The sequence below is a fragment of the Nycticebus coucang genome, chromosome 21 (assembly GCF_027406575.1).
Source record: "Nycticebus coucang isolate mNycCou1 chromosome 21, mNycCou1.pri, whole genome shotgun sequence".
Lineage (NCBI taxonomy): Eukaryota > Metazoa > Chordata > Mammalia > Primates > Lorisidae > Nycticebus > Nycticebus coucang.
The window spans coordinates 8,931,209-8,950,774 of NC_069800.1; the positions used below are offsets into that span (position 1 = coordinate 8,931,209).

At 45.6% G+C, this 19,566-nt stretch overlaps 1 protein-coding gene across 1 annotated transcript in view; it reads right to left on the reverse strand.

Annotated features, from left to right (window-relative positions):
• LOC128573851 (rho GTPase-activating protein 20-like) overlaps window positions 1-19,244 on the reverse strand; it is a 67,876-nt gene extending 48,632 nt beyond the window's left edge. The window contains exons 1-2 of the mRNA XM_053574308.1: window positions 19,233-19,244; window positions 1,084-1,833 (exon numbers count right to left, since the gene is read on the reverse strand). Of these exons, the coding sequence (XP_053430283.1) occupies window positions 1,084-1,833; window positions 19,233-19,235 (753 nt within the window). The 5' untranslated portion in view covers window positions 19,236-19,244. The remainder of the gene's footprint in view (window positions 1-1,083; window positions 1,834-19,232) is intronic.
• Between the last annotated feature and the right edge of the window lie 322 nt (window positions 19,245-19,566).

The window sequence follows — 19,566 nt, forward strand, 5'->3', positions numbered from 1 at the left end:
CTAGAAAAGGAGGCAGTTTGGAAATACTTGATTTTACTTGTGGACACACACACACACACACACACACACACACACACACACACACACACACACTTCCTCCCTCAATCTCCGAAGGGAAAAAGCACTGAAGACAAAATGTAGACTCAATGTAGACATTAAAGGATGAGGAGGCAGTACTGACTCTCACCCACAGTCAAGTCTTGGGAAGCTCAGACACTTCCAACCCCAGGGAAGGGCTCTCACCCCTCTTCAATGGCTCTCTGGCCAACACAAGATCCTGGAGGGAAGATTTAGGAAGGGCACTAAAATCAGGACAAGCAGAGAGCCTATGCAACTCCCTATGTCTCTGCAGCACCATGAGAAAGTTTAAGGAAGAGCCAGGTTATCCCTCTATCAGCCACTTGTTTCCAGAGAGTCTGGAAGTGTTCCACTGCCATAAGGAAACACAGGGCCAAATATTAGAGTGACTTATGCAGGGGGACAGGGAATTCGGAGACATGGACAGAAACACCAGTGCCAGTTCCTGAGTGAAGTGAATGGCTCTTATCGCAGGTACACTTGCTTGGAATCCTTCTACAGAGAACTGGACACCTTGGGAGACCTCCTGCTACCTGGTGGCTGAGTTATTCCGAAGGGAATGTACAAGATGAATTCCTCCTGCCACTTGGTGGCTGTGTTTATCTAGGGAAATCTTATAAGTCATTGCTCAGGTTGCCCCTCCCAACTATGACAGGGAACACATGCCACCCTAACACCCCCAACAACACCTGCACCCCTCTCTAGCCTCCAGAGTCCTAATTGGACAGAGGAGCAACAACACCAGGGATCACCACCTCTGCCCTCTCTACAGTACACCAAGGCCTACCACCCCCTGGGTGGCCCAATTTGGTCGAAGGCAGGCCAAACCTACATGTCCCCATGGTGACCAGGGTCATGATCCTGCACCCACCCTTCCAACTCTCACCACCACCTCCCGGACCTGGAGTCATTTCTGGGCTCCTGCAGTGGGTGTGGGATATCCCCCTTAAATCATACCGTGCAGCCACCAGTGGTCCATCCTATTTCCCAAAGCCCACCACGCACCTTCATCAAAGTTTGCTGTTCCCCAATGGCACGTGCTGCTGCTCTTGACATCTCTGAGCTGGCCTCACTGAGGGGTGGTTGCCCACATGTCACCTTGTAGTTCTTCTCTGTCTGTGTCATCTCAGTCCTGGCCCCGCCCAGGTTCAGTTGTCCATAGGTCAGCGCTGGGATCTTGAGCTGTGGCATCTCCAAGGTATCCACACCAGTGGGAAGTGGTGCACACCTCAACTTAGGAATGGCCCCCACCAGAGGCAAATCTATGTCAGTCCTGCTCATTGTCTGTAGCACACAGGTCACCTCAGGGATGGCCCCCACTGGGGTCAACTCTGTACTGGCCTCACCCAGGGTCTGTTGTGCACTGATTACCTCTGGGATCCCCAAATGTCGTGTTTCCAAGGTGGCCACACTAGGGAGGAGTGGTGCACAGCGCACCTCCAGGACCTCCTGCTGTGGCATCTCCAAGGTGGCCCCAACAGGTTGGAGTGGTGCACAGGTTATCTCAGAGATGGCCCCCACTGAGGTCAACTCTGTATTGGCCCCACCCAGGGACTGTTGTGCACAGATTACCTCTGGGAACCCCAACTGTGGCGTTTTCAAGGTGACCACGCCAGGGGGGACTGCTGAACAGCTCACCTCCGGGACCTCCAGCTGTGGCATCTCCAAGGTGGCCCCAACAGGTGGGAGTGGTGCACAGGTTACCTCAGGGATGGCTTCCACCAGAGGCAATTCAGTGTCGGTCCTTCTCAGGGTCTGCAGCACACAAGTCACCTTAAGAATGGCCCCCCGTATGGTCATCTCTGTTCTGGCCCCACCCAGCATCTGTTGTGCACAGGTCACTTCTGGGATCTCTAACTGTGGCATCTCCAAGGTGGCCACACCACTGGGGAGTGGTGCACAGCTCACCTCAGGTATGGCTTCTACCGGAGGCAACTCTGTGTCAGACTCGCTCAGTGTCTGTGGCACACAGATCACCTCAGGGATGGCCCCCACTGTGGTCATTTCCATGCCAGCCCCACCCAGGGTCTGTTGTGCACAGGTCACCTCTGGGATCTCCAGCTGTGGCATTTCCAAGGTGGCCCCACCTGGGGACAGTGGTTCACAGATCACCTCAAGAATACTCCCCAATGGGGTCAACTCCGTGCAGGCCCTGCTCAGGGTCTGTGGCACACAAGTCACCTCCAGATCGCCCCCTCCCAGGGCATCTCAGTGCCAGCCCCACCCAGGGTCCGTGGCACAAGTGACACCTTGGGGATAACAGGCCTTGGCATCTCCAAAATGGCCCCTCCACGGGGCAGTAGCTCATAGGTACCCACGGGGACTGAGGGCTGAGGACAGGGATGGACAAGGGAAGGACTTTCTGGACTCCCACCCCGGCCTGGGATTCCCCCTAAGGGAGGAACCAGGCTGCAGGTCTTGCTGTTCATGGAGCCTTCAGGGTCTTTTCCTGAAGAAATAAAACTCTCTGGAAGTCCCCAAACTCTCCAGAAGATCACAGTGACTCAAGAAGTAGCGGGAGCGTCTCGGAAACCGTGTTGCGGCCAGTGGCGGGAGCGAGAGTGCGGGAAAGTGTCCAACCGACGTGGTGCGTGGGCTGGGAGCCGACCGGTCAACCTCCGCTGGCGCTGCAGGCCCGCAGGTGCGGGAGCTCGAGACCCTAGGAAGGAGGGCGCGGGAGGCTGGAAGGATGGCACAGGACTGACAGCGGGAGATGGAGGTTGCAGAAAGAATGGGGCGAGAGGGAGGACACGGGAAGGATGGCGCAGGATGGAGGACGAGGGAAGGATGTTCCTGGAGGGAGGACGTGGGACGGTTGTCATGGGAGGAAGGATGCGAGATGGACAATGGGGGAATCACGTGGGAAGGAAGGCGCGAGACTGAGGACTCAGGGAGGATGGCACGGGATATAGGAAACGGTTAGGATGGTGCGAAAGGGAGGACGCCGGAAGGACAAAGGAAGCTGGAAGGATGGAGCAGGACCAACAGCGCGAGATGGAATATGCAGAATGTATGGCACTGAAGGGAGGACGCGGGAAGGATGGCTCAGGACTGAGGACGCGAGATGGAGGATGCAGAAAGGATGGCTCCAGAGGGAGGACACGGGAAGAATAGCTTGGGACTGTGGACGCCGGAAGAATGGCACAGGACTGAGAGAGCGAGATGGAGGATGCAGAAAGGATGGCTCGAGAGGGAGGACACGGGAAGGATGGCTTGGGACTGAGGAGGCGGGAAGGATGGCTCGGGACTGAGAGAGCGAGATGGAGGATGCAGAAAGGATGGCTCGAGAGGGAGGACGCGGGAAGAATGGCTCGGGACTGAGGACGGGAAGAATGGCACAGGACTGAGAGAGCGAGATGGAGGATGCAGAAAGGAGGACATGGGAAGGATGTCCCTGGAGGGAGGACACCGGAAAGATGGCGCTGGAGGGAGGATGCGAGATGGAGGATGGGGAAGGACGTTGAGGAAAGGAAGGTGCGGGACTGAGGACTCAGGGAGGATGGCATGGGATATAGGAAACGGTTAGGTTGGCGCGGGAAGGATGGAGCAGAACCAACAGCGCGAGATGGAATATGCGGAATGTATGGCACTGAAGGGAGGACGCGGGAAGAATGGCTGAGGACTGAGGACGCAAGATTGGGGATGCAGAAAGGATGGCTCGAGAGGGAGGACGCGGGAAGGATGGTGCAGGACGGAGGACATGGGAAGGATGTCCCTGGTGGGAGGACGCTGGAAAGATGGTGCTGGATGAAGTATGTGGGATGGTTGACGGGGGAGGGAGGATGCGGGAAGGACCACGCGGAAAGAAGGCGCGGGACTGAGGACTCAGGAAGGATGGCACGGGATGTAGGACGCCCTTAAGATGGAGCGTGAGGGAGGACGCGGAAGGACGGCACGAGGACCAAAAGCGCGAGATGGAATATGCGGAATGTATGGCACTGAAGGGAGGACGCGGGAAGGATGGCTCGGGACTGAGGACGCGAGATGGAGGATGCAGAAAGGATGGATTGAGAGGGATGACGCGGGAAGGATGGCACAGGACTGAGAGAGCGAGATGGAGGATGCAGAAAGGATGGCTCGAGAGGGAGGACGCGGGAAGGATGGCTTGGGACTGAGGACGCGGGAAGGATGGCTCTGGACTGAGGACGCTGGAAGGATAGCTCGGGACTGAGAGAGCGAGATGGAGGATGCAGAAAGGATGGCTCCAGAGGGAGGACACAGGAAGGATGGTGCAGGAAGGAGGACATGGGAAGGATGTCCCTGGTGGGAGGACGCCGGAAAGATGGCGCTGGATGGAAGACCTGGGATGGTTGTCATGGGAGGGAGGATGCGAGATGGAGGATGGGGGGGAGAACGTTGCGGGAAGGAAGGTGCGGGACTGAGGACTCAGGGAGGATGGCATGGGATATAGGAAACGTTTAGGTTGGCGCGGGAAGGATGGAGCAGGACCAACAGCGCGAGATGGAATATGCGGAATGTATGGCACTGAAGGGAGGACGCGGAAGAATGGCTCGGGACTGAGGATGCGATATTGGGGATGCAGAAAGGATGGCTCGAGAGGGAGGACGTGGGAAGGATGGTGCAGGACGGAGGACATGGGAAGGATGTCCCTGGTGGGAGGACGCCGGAAAGATGGTGCTGGATGGAGTATGTGGGAAGGTTGGCGGGGGAGGGAGGATGCGGGAAGGACCACGCGGAAAGAAGGCGCGGGACTGAGGACTCAGGAAGGATGGCACGGGATGTAGGCGCCCTTACGATGGAGCGTGAGGGAGGACGCGGGAAGGACGGCACGAGGACCAAAAGCGCGAGATGGAATATGTGGAAAGTATGGCACTGAAGGAAGGACGCAGAATGATGGTTCGGGACTGAGGACACCAGAAGGATGGCGTGGGACAGAGGGCGCGGGATGGAGGTCGCGAGTAGCATGGCTCTGCACTGATAGTGAGGAACAGAGGGCCCAGGAAAGAGACCAGGGGGAGGATGGGGAGGGAAGGAAGGCGCTGGCAGCAGCTCCAGGGCCTCCTCATCTCTTGAACCTGTCCACACTCCCAGAGGCTCGAGTCACAGAAGACCAGCCCTGATGGCCCTTGGAGCCTCTTCCTTTAGGACCTTCCATCACCTCCAGCCAGGGAGGGACCTTCACTGTCATGAACACAACTGGCAAGAGAGAAAAGGGTGCTGGTAAGGTGTGGCTGAGGCTCTCAGGACAAGACACAGCTCCAGTGAAATCGGCCTCTTCGGGGACAGGCACCAGTCTGGAGGCAACACAGCTGTGACCGCCTTTCAACCCTCTGGCCTGTACCCCTGCAGCCCTCCTCCCTTCTCACACTCCTGCCTTGCCAGGTATGATGCTGGCTGAATGCCAGACCCTTTCCAGGCAGCCACAGCTGTGGAAGGTGGTTTGCGGACATATGCTTGAGAAACGGGGTGGTGACCTCAGTCTGAGTGCAGAAGCTTAGCCTTCAGTGTGGAACGGATGGGGCACTGGTTAAGCAGAAGCCGAAACTGCACAGCACTGCCCAGACTCTGAGTGGAGCTGGCCTTGGTTTCCACATCTGTCTTGGGAAGGCAGTCCCCAGGCCCTGTGGTTCTCAGAGGGTGGGTGCAGTCCCTGAGCTGGAGCTCAGAGGAACAGAGCAGGCTCTTGGATGGAGACGATCCCTCCTCCTATACCCCATGGTCAGAGGCAGGAAATGAGACGAAGCTTCCCCTTCCATAAAAGGTAGAAAGTTCCCTGATACTAGGGCTGTGCAAGCTTTGTGTCTGTGAGCTGGAGCAGCATGGATTGCTAGCCACCCCTTCTCTACTGGGGTGCGGAGGAGGCCCAACTTTGACCTGCCTTCACAGTGCCCCTAGATCCCACCCACCCTCCCTGTGAGCATGGGTGGGTGGGAAATGGCTGGTTCAGGTGTTGTTCTACACCCTGCTGATCACAGAATCCACTTCCTGCATGGCCACCCAGGGCCTGACAATGTCAGCTAGGACACCTTCACCTTCTGTCTGTGCTCTCTCTTCCAGGTCTTGCAGATTGTGGTCATCTCCACACCCTAGTCATGTACCCAGGCCATGCCATTTACTTTTTGGCCCCCTCTTTCAAGCAGAAGCAACAGTGTGCAGCTCCCTCCACAGCTGCATTCAAATCCCTAAGCCATGGGCACACTTGCCACCAGTGGTTGGGGCTGGCCAGGGCCAGCATGCTGGGCAAGGAGGAGGCAGAAAACCAGGGCACAGCAGAGTGACAGCATGAATGAGGAGAAGGGGGAGTGCCCAGAGGCCTGGAAGGGATTTCAAGGCAGCTGGGCCAAGCCAGCCCAGGCCACAGGACCACTGGAGGCACATCTGGGAGAGCCGTACCCAGCTGAGAGGAGCCACATGAAGATGCCAGCCCTGCCTGCAGATCACCACATCTACTGCTTGTTGCAGCCCAAGGCAAAATGGAGTTCCTCCTGATCATGGACTTTATGGTGACACTTACTCCAGTTAAGCCTAGACTATGGTTTTTCTTTTTTTTCCTGATAATTTGTGAACTCTATTTTTAGTACATCTTTTTTTTTAATTGCCCTGTTTTGCTCAAAGTAAATAAACAATGATGTAGTTGAGTAACTTATCTTGAGTATTGTGGTATGAATAGCATTTTAGTCATTCAACACTAATGAAGTACAAATAACATTTTGTATTTATGAATGACAAAAAAATCGAAATAAATATGTAAAGGTCAACCTTATACAAGAATTTAAGATCATATATCAAGAGAGAACATTAAAATAAAACCTTTAACATCGCTCATGAAATAATGGATTTAGGCAAGGATCACCAAGGAATGTTTAAACAGGTAAAAGCTGGATGGAAAACTAAAACTAATTCACGAATCATGTTGAATCAATTGATCAATCTTGCCCATATGGGACAATCATACATATTATATAACCTCTTAAAAAGATGCTTTAGGGCGGCACCTGTGGCTCAGTGAGTAGGGCGCCGGCCCCATATGCCGAGGGTGGCGGGTTCAAACCCAGCCCCCACCAAACTGCAACAAAAAAATAGCCGGGCGTTGTGGCAGGCGCCTGTAGTCCCAGCTACTCGGGAGGCTGAGGCAAGAGAATAGCTTAAGCCCAAGAGTTAGAGGTTGCTGTGAGCCATGTGATGCCACGGCACTCTACGGGAGGGCGGTACAGTGAGACTCTGTCTCTACGAGAAAAAAAAAAAAAAAAGATTCTTTAAGATGTACATACCCCCTCCCTGTGTGAGCTAGAGAAACAATGAAAAGAACAGCCAAATCCAAATCCTAGAACAATGTGGAAAATATCACAAGACACATTTTCTTCAACGAATAATCAACATAAAAATTAATGGAAGAGAACTAGCATAAACTGTGAAAAATACATAAGACATACTAGCCAGGGCGGTGCCTGTGGCTCAGTCAGTAAGGCGCTGGCCCCATATACCGAGGGTGGCGGGTTCAATCTCGGCCCTAGCCAAACTGCCACCAAAAAATAGCCGTGCGTTGTGGCGGGCGCCTGTAGTCCCAGCTACTTGGGAGGCTGAGGCAAGAGAATCGCTTAAGCCCAGGAGTTGGAGGTTGCTGTGAGCTGTGTGAAGCCATGGCACTCTACCGAGGGCCATAAAGTGAGGCCTCTACAAAAAAAAAATAAAAAGACATACTAGCCAAATGTAAGTGTGTGGATGTCATTTGAATTCAGCTTTGAATAAATAAACTATATATGAAAAATAAATCATGGAAGAAATATTTGATGATGTTAAGCAAATATTGTTAATTGAGCAAATATAATGATGTCACTCTAGTTGTGTTAAAGGCTTTATTTATTATAAATGTACACTGAGTTATTTGTGGGTGGAATGACATATGGTGGTTGTAAGGAGTGGAATAAAGGAAACCCAATTGGCAAAAGTTGATGGAAATTTAGTACACTTTTGTCACTCAGTTGTATGTGATTGAAAATTTTTATATTCAAATATTAACATACTAAACTATTTCTTTGAACACGCAGAAGACATTTCTATCAAACTGATATGTTAGAAAATGCCATAAAGGACAGATAATATGTTGAATGGCAAATCTGGATTCTAATTGGCCATCATTGTTATAGTTTCAATCCCACAAGATGAGTTTTAACAAAAATAAATGCCATAGCAAATGTTCAGAATGAAAGAAAGCTTACTTCCTTGCAATATATGAGAGAGAACTAACAATGCTGATATGAAAACAGCATCTATGATTGAAGTCATGTTTCATATCGTGGATGCAAACAACTCATTTTTTTTTTTTGTTCTCATTTCATAATAACAGGCTAGGATTGCTTAGTTCTACAATTTTTGTTATAAAAATAAACAGGCTTGTAAATTCTATTTTTAAGCTTACCTGTGATGAAACAGAATATATAGGGCAAGGTTTGTGTGTTGTCTTAACATGCAAGTCACTATTGCTCATCAACACTAGCTGTAGTATACTTTGACAACCATGGTGGATACTCAGGTAGGTAGAAGGCTCTGCTGTACAGTGGCTGGCTGTGTTATTCTTATATTTATTTTCCATCTTTTTTTTCTTTTTGTTGCTGTTTTGGCTGGGGCTGTGCTTGAACCCGCCACCCCTGGTATACAGGGTGGGTGCCCTACTCCTTGAGCCACAGGTGCCACCCCTGGCTGTGTTTTATACACACACACACACACACACACACACACACACATATATATGTATATATATATGTATATATATATATATATAAAATCATAGCTGTGTACATTAATGCAATCATGGGGTAAAATGTGCTGGTTTTATATAAAAATTGAAATGTTTTCATTTCAATTATTATTATATATATATATAAATACATATATATATATAATCATAGCTGTGTACATTAATGCAATCATGGGGCAAAATGTGCTGGTTTTATATACAAATTGAAATGTTTTCATCCAACTTGATAACATAGCCTTCACAGCATTTTCTTAGTTATTGTGTTAAGACATTTATATTTTACACCTAGTAAATTTCACATGTACCCTTGTAAGAAGCACTGTAAGTGTGGTCCCACCAATTACTCTCCCTCCCCCCTTTCTCCCCCCTCCCCTACCCTCTCTCTCTCTCCTTTTCCCTTCTTCCTGGGATATAATTGGGTTATATAAATAGGTTTTATCAAATAATTTGAGTACATTGTTACTTTGATACAATGAATATATTGGACACTTTTGCTTTCATTCTTGAGATACTTTGCTAAGAAGAATATATTCCAGCACCATCCATGTAAACATGGAAGAGGTAAAGTCTACATCCTTCTTTAAGGCTGCCTAATATTCCATGGTGTACATATACTAAAATTTATTGATCCATTAATGGGTCCATGGGTACTTGGGTTTCTTTTATGACTTAGCAATTATGAATTGAGCTGCAATAAACTTTCTGATACATAGATCTTTTTTATAATGTGATTTTTGGTCTTCTGGATATACACCTAGTAGAGGGTGGTAGAATTGAATGGCAGGTCTACTTTTAGATCTGTAAGTGTTCTCCAAACATCTTTCCAAAAGTTCCTATTAGTTCGCATTCCCACCAGCAGTTTGAATGTGTTCCCTTTTATCTACATCAATGCCAGCATCTCTGGTTTTGGGATTTTGTGATGGGGGCTAATCTTACTAGAGTTAGATGATATCTCAAAATAGTTTTGATTTGGTGTTTCTCTGATGATTATGGATGATGAGCATTTTTTCATATGTCTGTAGGCCATGCACCTATCTTCTTCAGAGAAGTTTCTCTTCAAGTCCTTTGCCCACCCTGAGATGGGATCATTTGTTCTTTTCCTGCTAATACTTTTGGGTTCTCTGTGGATTCTGGTTATTAAACCTTTGTCGGAGACATACCTACAAATATCTTCTCCTATTCTGAGGGCTGTCTGCTTTCTTGATTTACTGTGTTTTTGGCTGTGCAGAAGCTTTTTAATTTGATCAGGTCCTAGTAGAGTATTTTTGATGCTGTCAATTGCCCTGGGGGTCCTCCTCAGAAAATATTCGCCCAGACTGATTTCTTCAAGAGTTTCCCTGCAATTTCCTCTAGTATTTTTATAGTTTCGTGTCTTAAGTTTAAATCTTTAATCCAGTGAGATTCTATCTTTTTTTTTTTTTTTTTTTGGCTGGGGCTGGGTTTGAACCCACCACCTCCAGCATATGGGACCGGCGCCCTACCCGCTGAGCCACAGGTGCCGCCCAAGTGAGAGTCTATCTTAATTAATGGTGAAAGGTGTGGGTCCCATTACAGTCTTCTACACATCACCAGCCAGTTCACCCATCACCGTTTGTTAAATGGGGAATCTTTTCCTGAGTGAGTGTTTTTAATTGGCTTGTCAAAGATCAAACAACAGTAAATAGGTTCATCTCTTGGTTCTCTATTCTGATATATATATATATATATATATACTTCTCTGTTTTTGTGCCAGTACCATGCTGTTTTGATCACTATCAATTTATAGTATACTCTGAGGTCTGGTAGCGTAATTCCTCTTGCTTTGTTTTTATTTCTAAGTAATGTGTTGACTATTACAGGTTTTATTCTGATTGCATAATAAAACAAAGTATTTTTTTTGACATCTTTAAAGTATGATAGTGGAGCTTTAATAGGGATTGCATTAAAATTATATATTGCTTTGGGTGGTATGGACGTTTTAACGATGTTGATTCTTCCCACCATGAGCATGTATGTTTTTCCATTTGTTAGCATCTTCAGTTATTTCTTTTCTTAGAGTTTATAGAGATATTTCATGTCATTGGTAGGTACCCACACAAATATTTCATCTTCTTTGGCACTACTATGAATGGAATAGAGTCCTTGACTGTTTCTCCAGCTTGACTATTGTTGGTATATATAAAGGCTACAGATTTATGATTGTTGATTTTGAAACCTGAAATGCTACTGTATTCCTTGATCACTTCTAAAAGTTTTGTAGTAGAATCCTTGGTGTTTGCACATATACAATCATGTCATCTGCAAAAAGTGAAAATTTGATCTCTTCTGACCCTATATGGATACCCTTGATCGCCTTTTCTTCTCTATTGGTGAATGGCTAAGACTTCCATTACAATGTGAAAAAGCAGTGAAGACAATGGGCAACCTTGCCTGGTTCCTGATTTGAGTAAAAATGGTTTAAATTTAACTTCGTTGAATACAATACTGACTGTGGGTTTGCTGTCGATGGCCAGTATCAGTTTAAGAAAAGTCACTTCTGTACCAATTTTATTAAGTGTTCTGATCATGAAAGGATGCTGGATATTATGAAAAGCTTTTTCAGCATCAATTGAGAGAATCATATGTTCTTTGTGTTTTAATTTGTTTATGTGATGAATTATATTGATAGATTTACGTATATTGAACCAGTCTTGAGACCCTGGGATAAAACCCACTTGGTCATGTTGTATAATGTGTTTGATGTGTTGCTGGATTCTGTTTGTTAGGATCTTGCTTAGTATTTTCGCATCAATATTCTTTAGTTATACAGGTTTATAATTTTCTTTTATTGTTGGGTTTTTTCCTGGTTTGGGGATGAAGGTGATGTTTGTTTCATACAATGGGTTGGGTAGTATTCCTTCTTTTTCTATATCTTGGAAAAGGTTAAGTAATATAGTTACAAGTTCCTCCTTAAAGGTTTGCTAGAATTCTGATGTGAAGCCATCTGGTCCTGGGCTTTTCTTTTTAGGGATACTTTGTATAGTTGATGCTACTTCAGAACTTGATATAGGCCTGTTCAACATTTCCACTTGATTCTGGCTAAGTCTTGGAAGGTAGTGTGCTTCCAAGTATTGGTCAATTTCCTTCGAATATTCATAATTCTAAGAATAAAGTTCTTGTAATATTCATTAAGGATTTTTTGAATTTCTGAGGAGTCTGTTGTTATTTCATCATTACCATTTCAGATAGATGAAATTAGAGATTTTACTCTTTTTTTTTTTCTTGGTTAAGTTAGCCAGAGGTTTCTCTATTTTATTGATGTTTTCAAAAAACCAAGTTTTTGATTTATTGATCTGTTGTATAATTCTTTTGTTTTCAATTTCATTTAATTCTGCTCTAATTTTTGTTATTTCCTTTCTTCTACTGGGTTTGGGTTTGGAATGTTTTTCCGTTTCCAATTGCTTGAGATGTCCCATTAAGTTGTTAAATTACTCTGTTTATGTTCTCTTGAGGAAGGCTTGCAATGCTATAAATTTCCCTCTTAGGACTGCCTTTGCGGTACCCCAGAGGTTCTGATAATTCATGTCTTCACTGTCATTTTGTTCCAAAAATTTGGTAATTTCCCTGTTAATCTCATCTATGACTCAGTTATTATTCAGCATAAGGTTATTTAGTTTCCATGTTTTTGTATGAGTGTGCAGATTCCTTTTGTTACTGAGTTCAACTTTTATTCCATGGTGGTCTGAGAAGATGCAAGGAATCATTTCTATTCCTTTAAATTTACTGAGTTTAGACTTGTGACCTAAGATGTGATTGATTTTGGAGTATGTTCTGTGGGCTGATGAGAAGAATGTGTATTCAGTTTTGTTGGGATGAAATGTTCTGTAGATGTATGTTAAATCAAAATGTTCAATGGTTAATTTTAAATCTAAAATTTCATTGCTCAGCTTCTTATTGGACGATCTATCCAACACTGGGAAAGGAGTGTTATAATTTCCAACTATTATGGAGCTGGAGGAAATCAAGTTGCTCGTGTCTGTTAGAGTTTCTCGTATAAATTGAGGCACATTCTGGTTGAGTGCATAAATATTAATAATTGAAATTTCATCATATTGAATATTACCCTTAACAAATGTGAAGTGACCATTCTTAACCTTCTTTATTTTTATTGGTTTAAAGCCTATTGTATCTGCAAATAGAATTGCAACACTTGCTTTTTTTCTGATTTCCATTTGCCTGAAATATAGAGGATCATCCCTTCACCCTGAGTCTGTATTTATCTTTTAAGGTAAGATGAGATTCTTGTATGCAGTAGATATCTGAGCTGAGTTTTTGTGTCCAGTCAGCCAACCTGTGCCTCTTTAAAGGACAATTTAAGCCATTCACATTAATGGAGAATATTGATTAGCCTGGTAGAATTTGGGGTATTGAGTTTTTCAGTAGTCCAGTGGACATTTTTAATCCTTTTGTCACTGTGGATGTTGGAGTTTGATCAAACGTTTCTGAGTGAGTTTACTTTTGTGGTGGAGGATTGTGCTTGTCATTATGAAGGATAGGTCTGAGAATGACCTTTAGAGCTGGTTTAGTTATGGCAAATTTCTTCAACATGTGAATGTCATTAAAGTATTTAATTTCTCCATCGTAAATGAAACTCAGTTTAGCTGGATACAGGATCCTGGGTTGAAAGTTATTTTGTTTTAGGAGAATAAAAGTTGATGACCACCCTCATCTAGCTTGAAAATTTTTAGCAGAGAGATTTGCAGTCATTCTAATATTCTTCTCTTTGCAGGTTACAGTTTTCTTATGTCTGGCTGCTTTCAGAATTTTCTCCTTCATATTAACTTCAGTGAAGTTAATTATGATGTTCCGGGGGATGTCTTATTCAGGTTGAGTTGTGCTGGGGTTCTGAAACTGTCTGCTATCTGAATTTCAGAATCTCTTGGCATGTCTGGAAAATTCTCTTTCATAATTTCATGGAGAAGAGTCTCTGTGCCTTGCAAAGCCACTTCTTCACTTTCAGGGATTCCTATGAGTCGAATATTAGTTTTCTTCAAATTATCCCAGAACTCTGTGAGAGAATGATTCGTTTTTGCTCTCCATTTCTCTTCCTCTTGGAGAGTTTGAAAGTGTTCAAAAGCTTTATCTTTGATGTCAGAAATCCTTTCTTCTGCTTGCTCCACTCTGTCACATAGGGATTCTACTGTATTTTTTAGATTTTTGAGGGCTGAAAATTTTTGATTCAGTATGTCAAAATCCTTGGTGATTTTGTCTTTAAATTCCTTGAATTCTTGAGACAACTTTTGAATAACTCGTAGAATTTCTAATTCCAACTTTTCCTCCATTCTATTAATCTTGTTTGCAGTCCAAATTCTGAATTCGATTTCTGACATCTTGGCCGTCTGTTTATGAATGGGATCTTCAGTTGTGTTTGCCATATTTTTTCTTGTGGGGGTTGATCTACTCTGGTTGTTGATGTTACCAGAGTTTTTTTTTTTTTTTTTTTTTTTTTTGCTGTTTCCACCCCATGATTATTTTACACCATTTGACTAGATGAGTAGATAAAGAGAAGTTGGGTTGGGGGCTCCAGGAGTAGTGATTAACTAGCCCTTTGCCCAAAAGCTGGGACTAGTATCTGTGTCTTTTTCCTTGGAGCTTTGCCAATGACCCATGTAGTGATATGGCCTGAGCAACTGGGGACCTACTTGCTGTGGTGGGGCTAAGTGACTCTGTCTTCTTTTCAGCTAGGCTCTGTCCTACCCTAGTGAATAAGTTTCTCTGGGTTGAAGTCTCAGCTCTGGAGATATACCAACAATTAAGTCACCCCCCACACACACACACACAGGCAACAATTGGAACATGAAAATCAAACCTTCCCACAACCACAAACCCAGGGTACCACTTGGATAGTCCTTGGGTGATTGGCCCAGTTCAAGAGGTCCAAATCAATGTCTCAGTCAGCACCTGTCTCAGGTGGGAGTGTTCAAAAGGTCTCTGGCAACTAGATCGCAGGGGTCTACTGGCAACTCAAATACAACTTGCTCTGGTTCTCTGTGAGATCAGGAGGACCCACCCAGGAAATATATTAGTCTGGATGTTGAAGCCTCCTTCCCCCTCTTGCACCTCTGTCACACTCAGTCACTGATAACCACACAGGGCTTTGACACATTTCCCTCCAATGAGCTAATACTCCAGGAAGTTGCACCTGCCTGAATTACAGGGAGATCTATGTATTCTCAGCCAGGCTGTTGATCTCTGCCAGTATCTGGCAGGTGGAGGTGAGGCTTGACAACCTCGAGTGCTTAATGGAGGCTGTTAACTCAGTTTCAGCCCTGCCCCTGATTGATGTTACTGACAGAAGAGAACAACTTTGCAGAATTTGTTTCTGTCCCACCTATATTCCCCTGCAGAAGAGACACTGTTTGAGTTCACAAAACCTGTGACTCAGGTCCTGTCTGTGCTGCTGCCCTGTCTTGACTGCAGTTTGTGTTGGAGTGGCACAGTTAGCTGTCAGTTTCAGCCTCTGCCTGTCCTCTTTTGTCTCAGCTAATGATCCCCTGAGGGCCGGATGCATCTTATTCACAGTTTAGCAGTCCTCTGGGTCAGCCCTGCCCTGAGAATCTGCCGGCTTTGCATGCAAATATTCTAGTCCCCAGCTCCACCCAGGCTGGTACTGCCTCAGCCAAACTCTTTACTCATGGGGCCTGCATTTCAGTCCCAGATCTGTTATGCCAGTGATTTCCATGGGAGAAGATGCCCAGCCTCCTCTAGTTGCCCAGAAAGACAAGGAATGTGACTCCGGAATATCCAGGGGTGAGCCCAATTGTTGCCACTGCGGCACCTGCTCTGTGCCTCTGGGCACTGCTGTTCCTCTATGGTTCCCTCTTAGCTGACTGTCCTCTTCTTACTCGAATGCTGCAGAATCAGCACTGACCAGCATAGTCCATGCCTTGTCCACAACTCTCAAGAAAATACCCAAGAATCTGGACTCCTGGGGGACATACCTCCAGACCTCTGAGTGAGAGTGGAGGGGAGTGCTGGGAGTTCAGAAGAGGTAATAACACAGATAGAGAATATATACAGTTTTATATAGTTTTATGCCTGGGAGGAGAGTGCCATGGCACCCTAGTTGGGGAAGTAGGTCCAGTTTTAAGAGGGTCTCTCCCGTGGGATGGGAGGACTTTTGAGCTCTACCTGCTTGTTTGTATGAAGTACTGCGAGCTGTTCTCATGGGGAAGGGGACTACCATCCACTTGAAGATGGATTTTATACCTTTTGTTTGTATCCTTGGGGTCACCGCTCGCCTCAGCAGGGTTGATGTGCATTCTTCAACCTTCTCTCTTGGCTCAGCTCTAATCCTCCAGGTTACTTGCTAAACTTCTGTCCTTTAACTCTCCTCTGGATAAGAGCCTCTGTGGAAAGCTGGCTTCAGTCAGCCATCTTGCCTCACCCCCCGACCCCCAAAGTGAAAGGTTCTTAATGTAAGGAAGAAAGATTATTGCAAGGCACAAAACAAAGGAAAATGGAATCCCCATTCTGTAGAAATCATGTGGTCTTTATTTCCATCAGGATGCAGGTGGGGTGGAATCAAGAAAGGAATTCCACACGTGGATTGTGGTGGAATTGTGGATTGTGGGGAGGTACAGGCCAGTGAATTTTATTTTCCTTTAACTCTCACTTTATTTTGAAAATTTACTCTATTAGATATTAGGCCGGTCTCAGAGACTCACACCTGTAATGTGCTTTTTTTTTTTGATCCAGAGTCTCACTATGTCACCCTCAGTAGAGTGCTGTGGCATCACAGCTCACAGCAACCTCAAATGCTTGGGCTTGAGCCATCTTCTTGCCTCAGTCTCTATGCAGTTGGGACTACAGGAGACTGCCACAATGCCCACCTAGCATTTCTATGTTTAATAGAGATGGGGTCTCACTTTTTGCTTAGTCTGGTCTTGAACTCTAGAACTCAGGTGATCCACCTGTCTAAGCCTCTCACAGAAGCTAGCATTAAATGCTAAGCCAACATGCCTGGCTTAGATGCATAGAAATGTAAAATGTTAAATTCAAGAGAGCTTCTTCCAGTAAAGTCGCAAGGGCCTCACTTAGCTGATCATCTTACTCTCAGAGCACTGATGTTTCATGTCTTCTCTCCTTTATTACTTCTAGCTTGTTTTCTTCCACATCTCCTTATTCCAATAAATATAATTCCAAAAAAGAAATGGGCAAAGTTTGTTTTCTTTATTTGACTTCTTGATATTTAATTTTTCCATCCTTCTTCCTTTTGGAAGCCTTTCTATTTAATGTTGCTTAGGGATTTTTTGGACTTCTAAGAACATAGTGCTTATGCAGAATAATCAGGACACTCAGTAAATAGGTTTTATAAATAATCAATAAAGATTAGAAAAGCAATAGGTTATAGTTGTTAAGGAAAACACACATGTGGATACACACATACACACACACACGTGCAGTTAGACATTTGTGTTTATACACACAGACCTTCACTGGAAGAATAAATAAACATCAGCACCATGGATCACTTCTGCTGACCCAAAGGGTCAAGCCAGAGCATTTAGAAAGGGTAGTCCCTTTCTTTTCTTTTCTTTCTTTCTTTTTTTTTTTTTTTGAGACAGTTTCACTTTGTTGCACTTTGTTGAGTGTTGTGGCCTCACAGTTCAAAGCAACCTAAAACTCTTAGGCTCAAGGAATTGTCTTGCCTAAGCCTCCACAGTAGCTGGGACTATAGGTGACTGCCACAATGCCTTGCCTGGCTGTTTTTTTTTTGTTTTTTTTTTTCCTTTGTTTAGAGATGGAGGCTCACTCTTTCTCAGGCTGGTCTCAAACTCATTATCTTGAGCAGTCCACCCACCTCAGCGTCTGAGAGTCCTGGCATTACAGATAGAAGACACCATGCCCAGATTTGGGAAGTTCTTCCTTACCATTTTCTTTAAATTTTTATTTTTAACTTGTGGTATAATTTAAGCCTACTTTCATATCTTTTAATTTTATATTTTTATGATGCATTATTTCTTAAAAATTAAAAAATAGGGTGGCGCTCATAGCTTAGTGGGCAGGGCGTCCGTCCCATGTACCAAGGGTGTCGGGTTCAAACCTGGCCCCGGTCTAACTGCAACAAAAAAATAGCCAGGCATTGGGTCAGGCACCTGTAGTCCTAGCTATCTGGGAGGCTGAGGCAAGGGAATCACCTAAGCCCAGGAGTTAGAGGTTGTTGTGAGCTTTGTCACGCTATGGCAATCTACCAAGGGCAATATAGTAAAACTCTATCTTTTCAAAAAAAATAAAATAAATAACAAAAGACCCACAATTTTTCAGTACCAAGGAAGGGCAAGTAAATAATAACAAGATGAAAGCAGGGCCAAGCATTCCCTGGCACTGTGGGCCCCGTTCCTTCAGAACCAAGCACTTTCAGGGACCCTGGGAGATATGCTAATTTAAAGAAGGAAAATACCTGCAAACCAGCTTGGTTTATATCTGTATCTATGACTACGTGTTTGAAAATATGTTTTTAATAATTTTTGAACAGAGGAAGTACCCACAGAGGTAAAAGTGCATGTGACGGTGATATGATTGGTGGAAACTTGGCAGCGGTATAGAAGATCCTCGGTGGAATTGTGCTGAGGGAGAGAATCTTGACCTCAAAAGGTGTATGCCATAGGATACCATTTCTAAATTCTAGAAAATGGAAAGCAACAGGGACAGAAAGTAGATCAGTGCTCATGTAGGGCAGCATTAGGGAAGGAATCTGATGAAGAATCAGAAAGGGCCGTCCAGAGGCCTTTGTAGCAGTGAGGTTCTTTATATTGATTGTGGGAATGTTTTCCAGGGAGCATAAAATACCCAAGTGTGTCTAATTGCACACATTAAATATGGTCACATGATTGTGCATTAGTTATCCTATGGTTAGAAGAGACTAAGAGGGTACAGCCAAGAGAACAGGTATGGAAGCTGCAAACTCACACAAGGGTGACATAAATCTGGGACATCCTGGAATCAGGAAGAGGATGGATGACATGGAACTGCCACCTCAAAACTTCCTTGAACTTCCTTACAAAAAGATTCTGTATATCAAGCTGATAAGGAGCAGGGTTTTCTGTTTCCTTGGGGACAATTTTTCTAGAAATAGATTTCTGTGAATAACAGAAAAGGTGGAGCTTCCACTCCCAGGTGGCACCTGTGGGTTCTGCTGTGTCCATGTGGCAGCAGCAACAGCAGCAGAAGCCACAGGCCAGGCCTGAGCAGCAGCTGCTGGGTTTACACCCTCTTGGGGGGTGAAAAGGAGATTTTTGTCTCACTACCCCATGGGCCTGGAGCACTGTGGGTGCACCCAGGCTGCTGTCATAGGACTGACAGAAATAATCAGCCTCATTGTCACTCTGGAGTCCCGTGATTGTCAGGGAGCCTGAGCTGCTAGACTTGCAGGCAGAGAATCTGTCAGGGACCCCTGACGATCTATTGCTCTTACCATAGATGATGGATTTAGGGGCTGTTCCCTGGAGCTGCTGGTACCAGTTCACATAAATACCACACCCGATGTTGCTGCTGCTTCCCAAGCAGGAGATGGTGACCATCTTCCCCAGGGATCCAGACATCGATGATGGCTGAGTCTGCACAGACTGGGCCCAGGACCCTGGAAGGGTGAGACACAGACATGGTGATTCTGGGTCTGGAGAGAAAAGAAGACAGCAGGGGCCCAGGGTCTCCCCAGGGCCCTTCTCCTGGCCCATGTCTGGTCACCTGTTCAGTGAGTCAGGAGGGTGAGGAGGAGATGGGACCAGGTCATGGTGGAGACTGTCCTG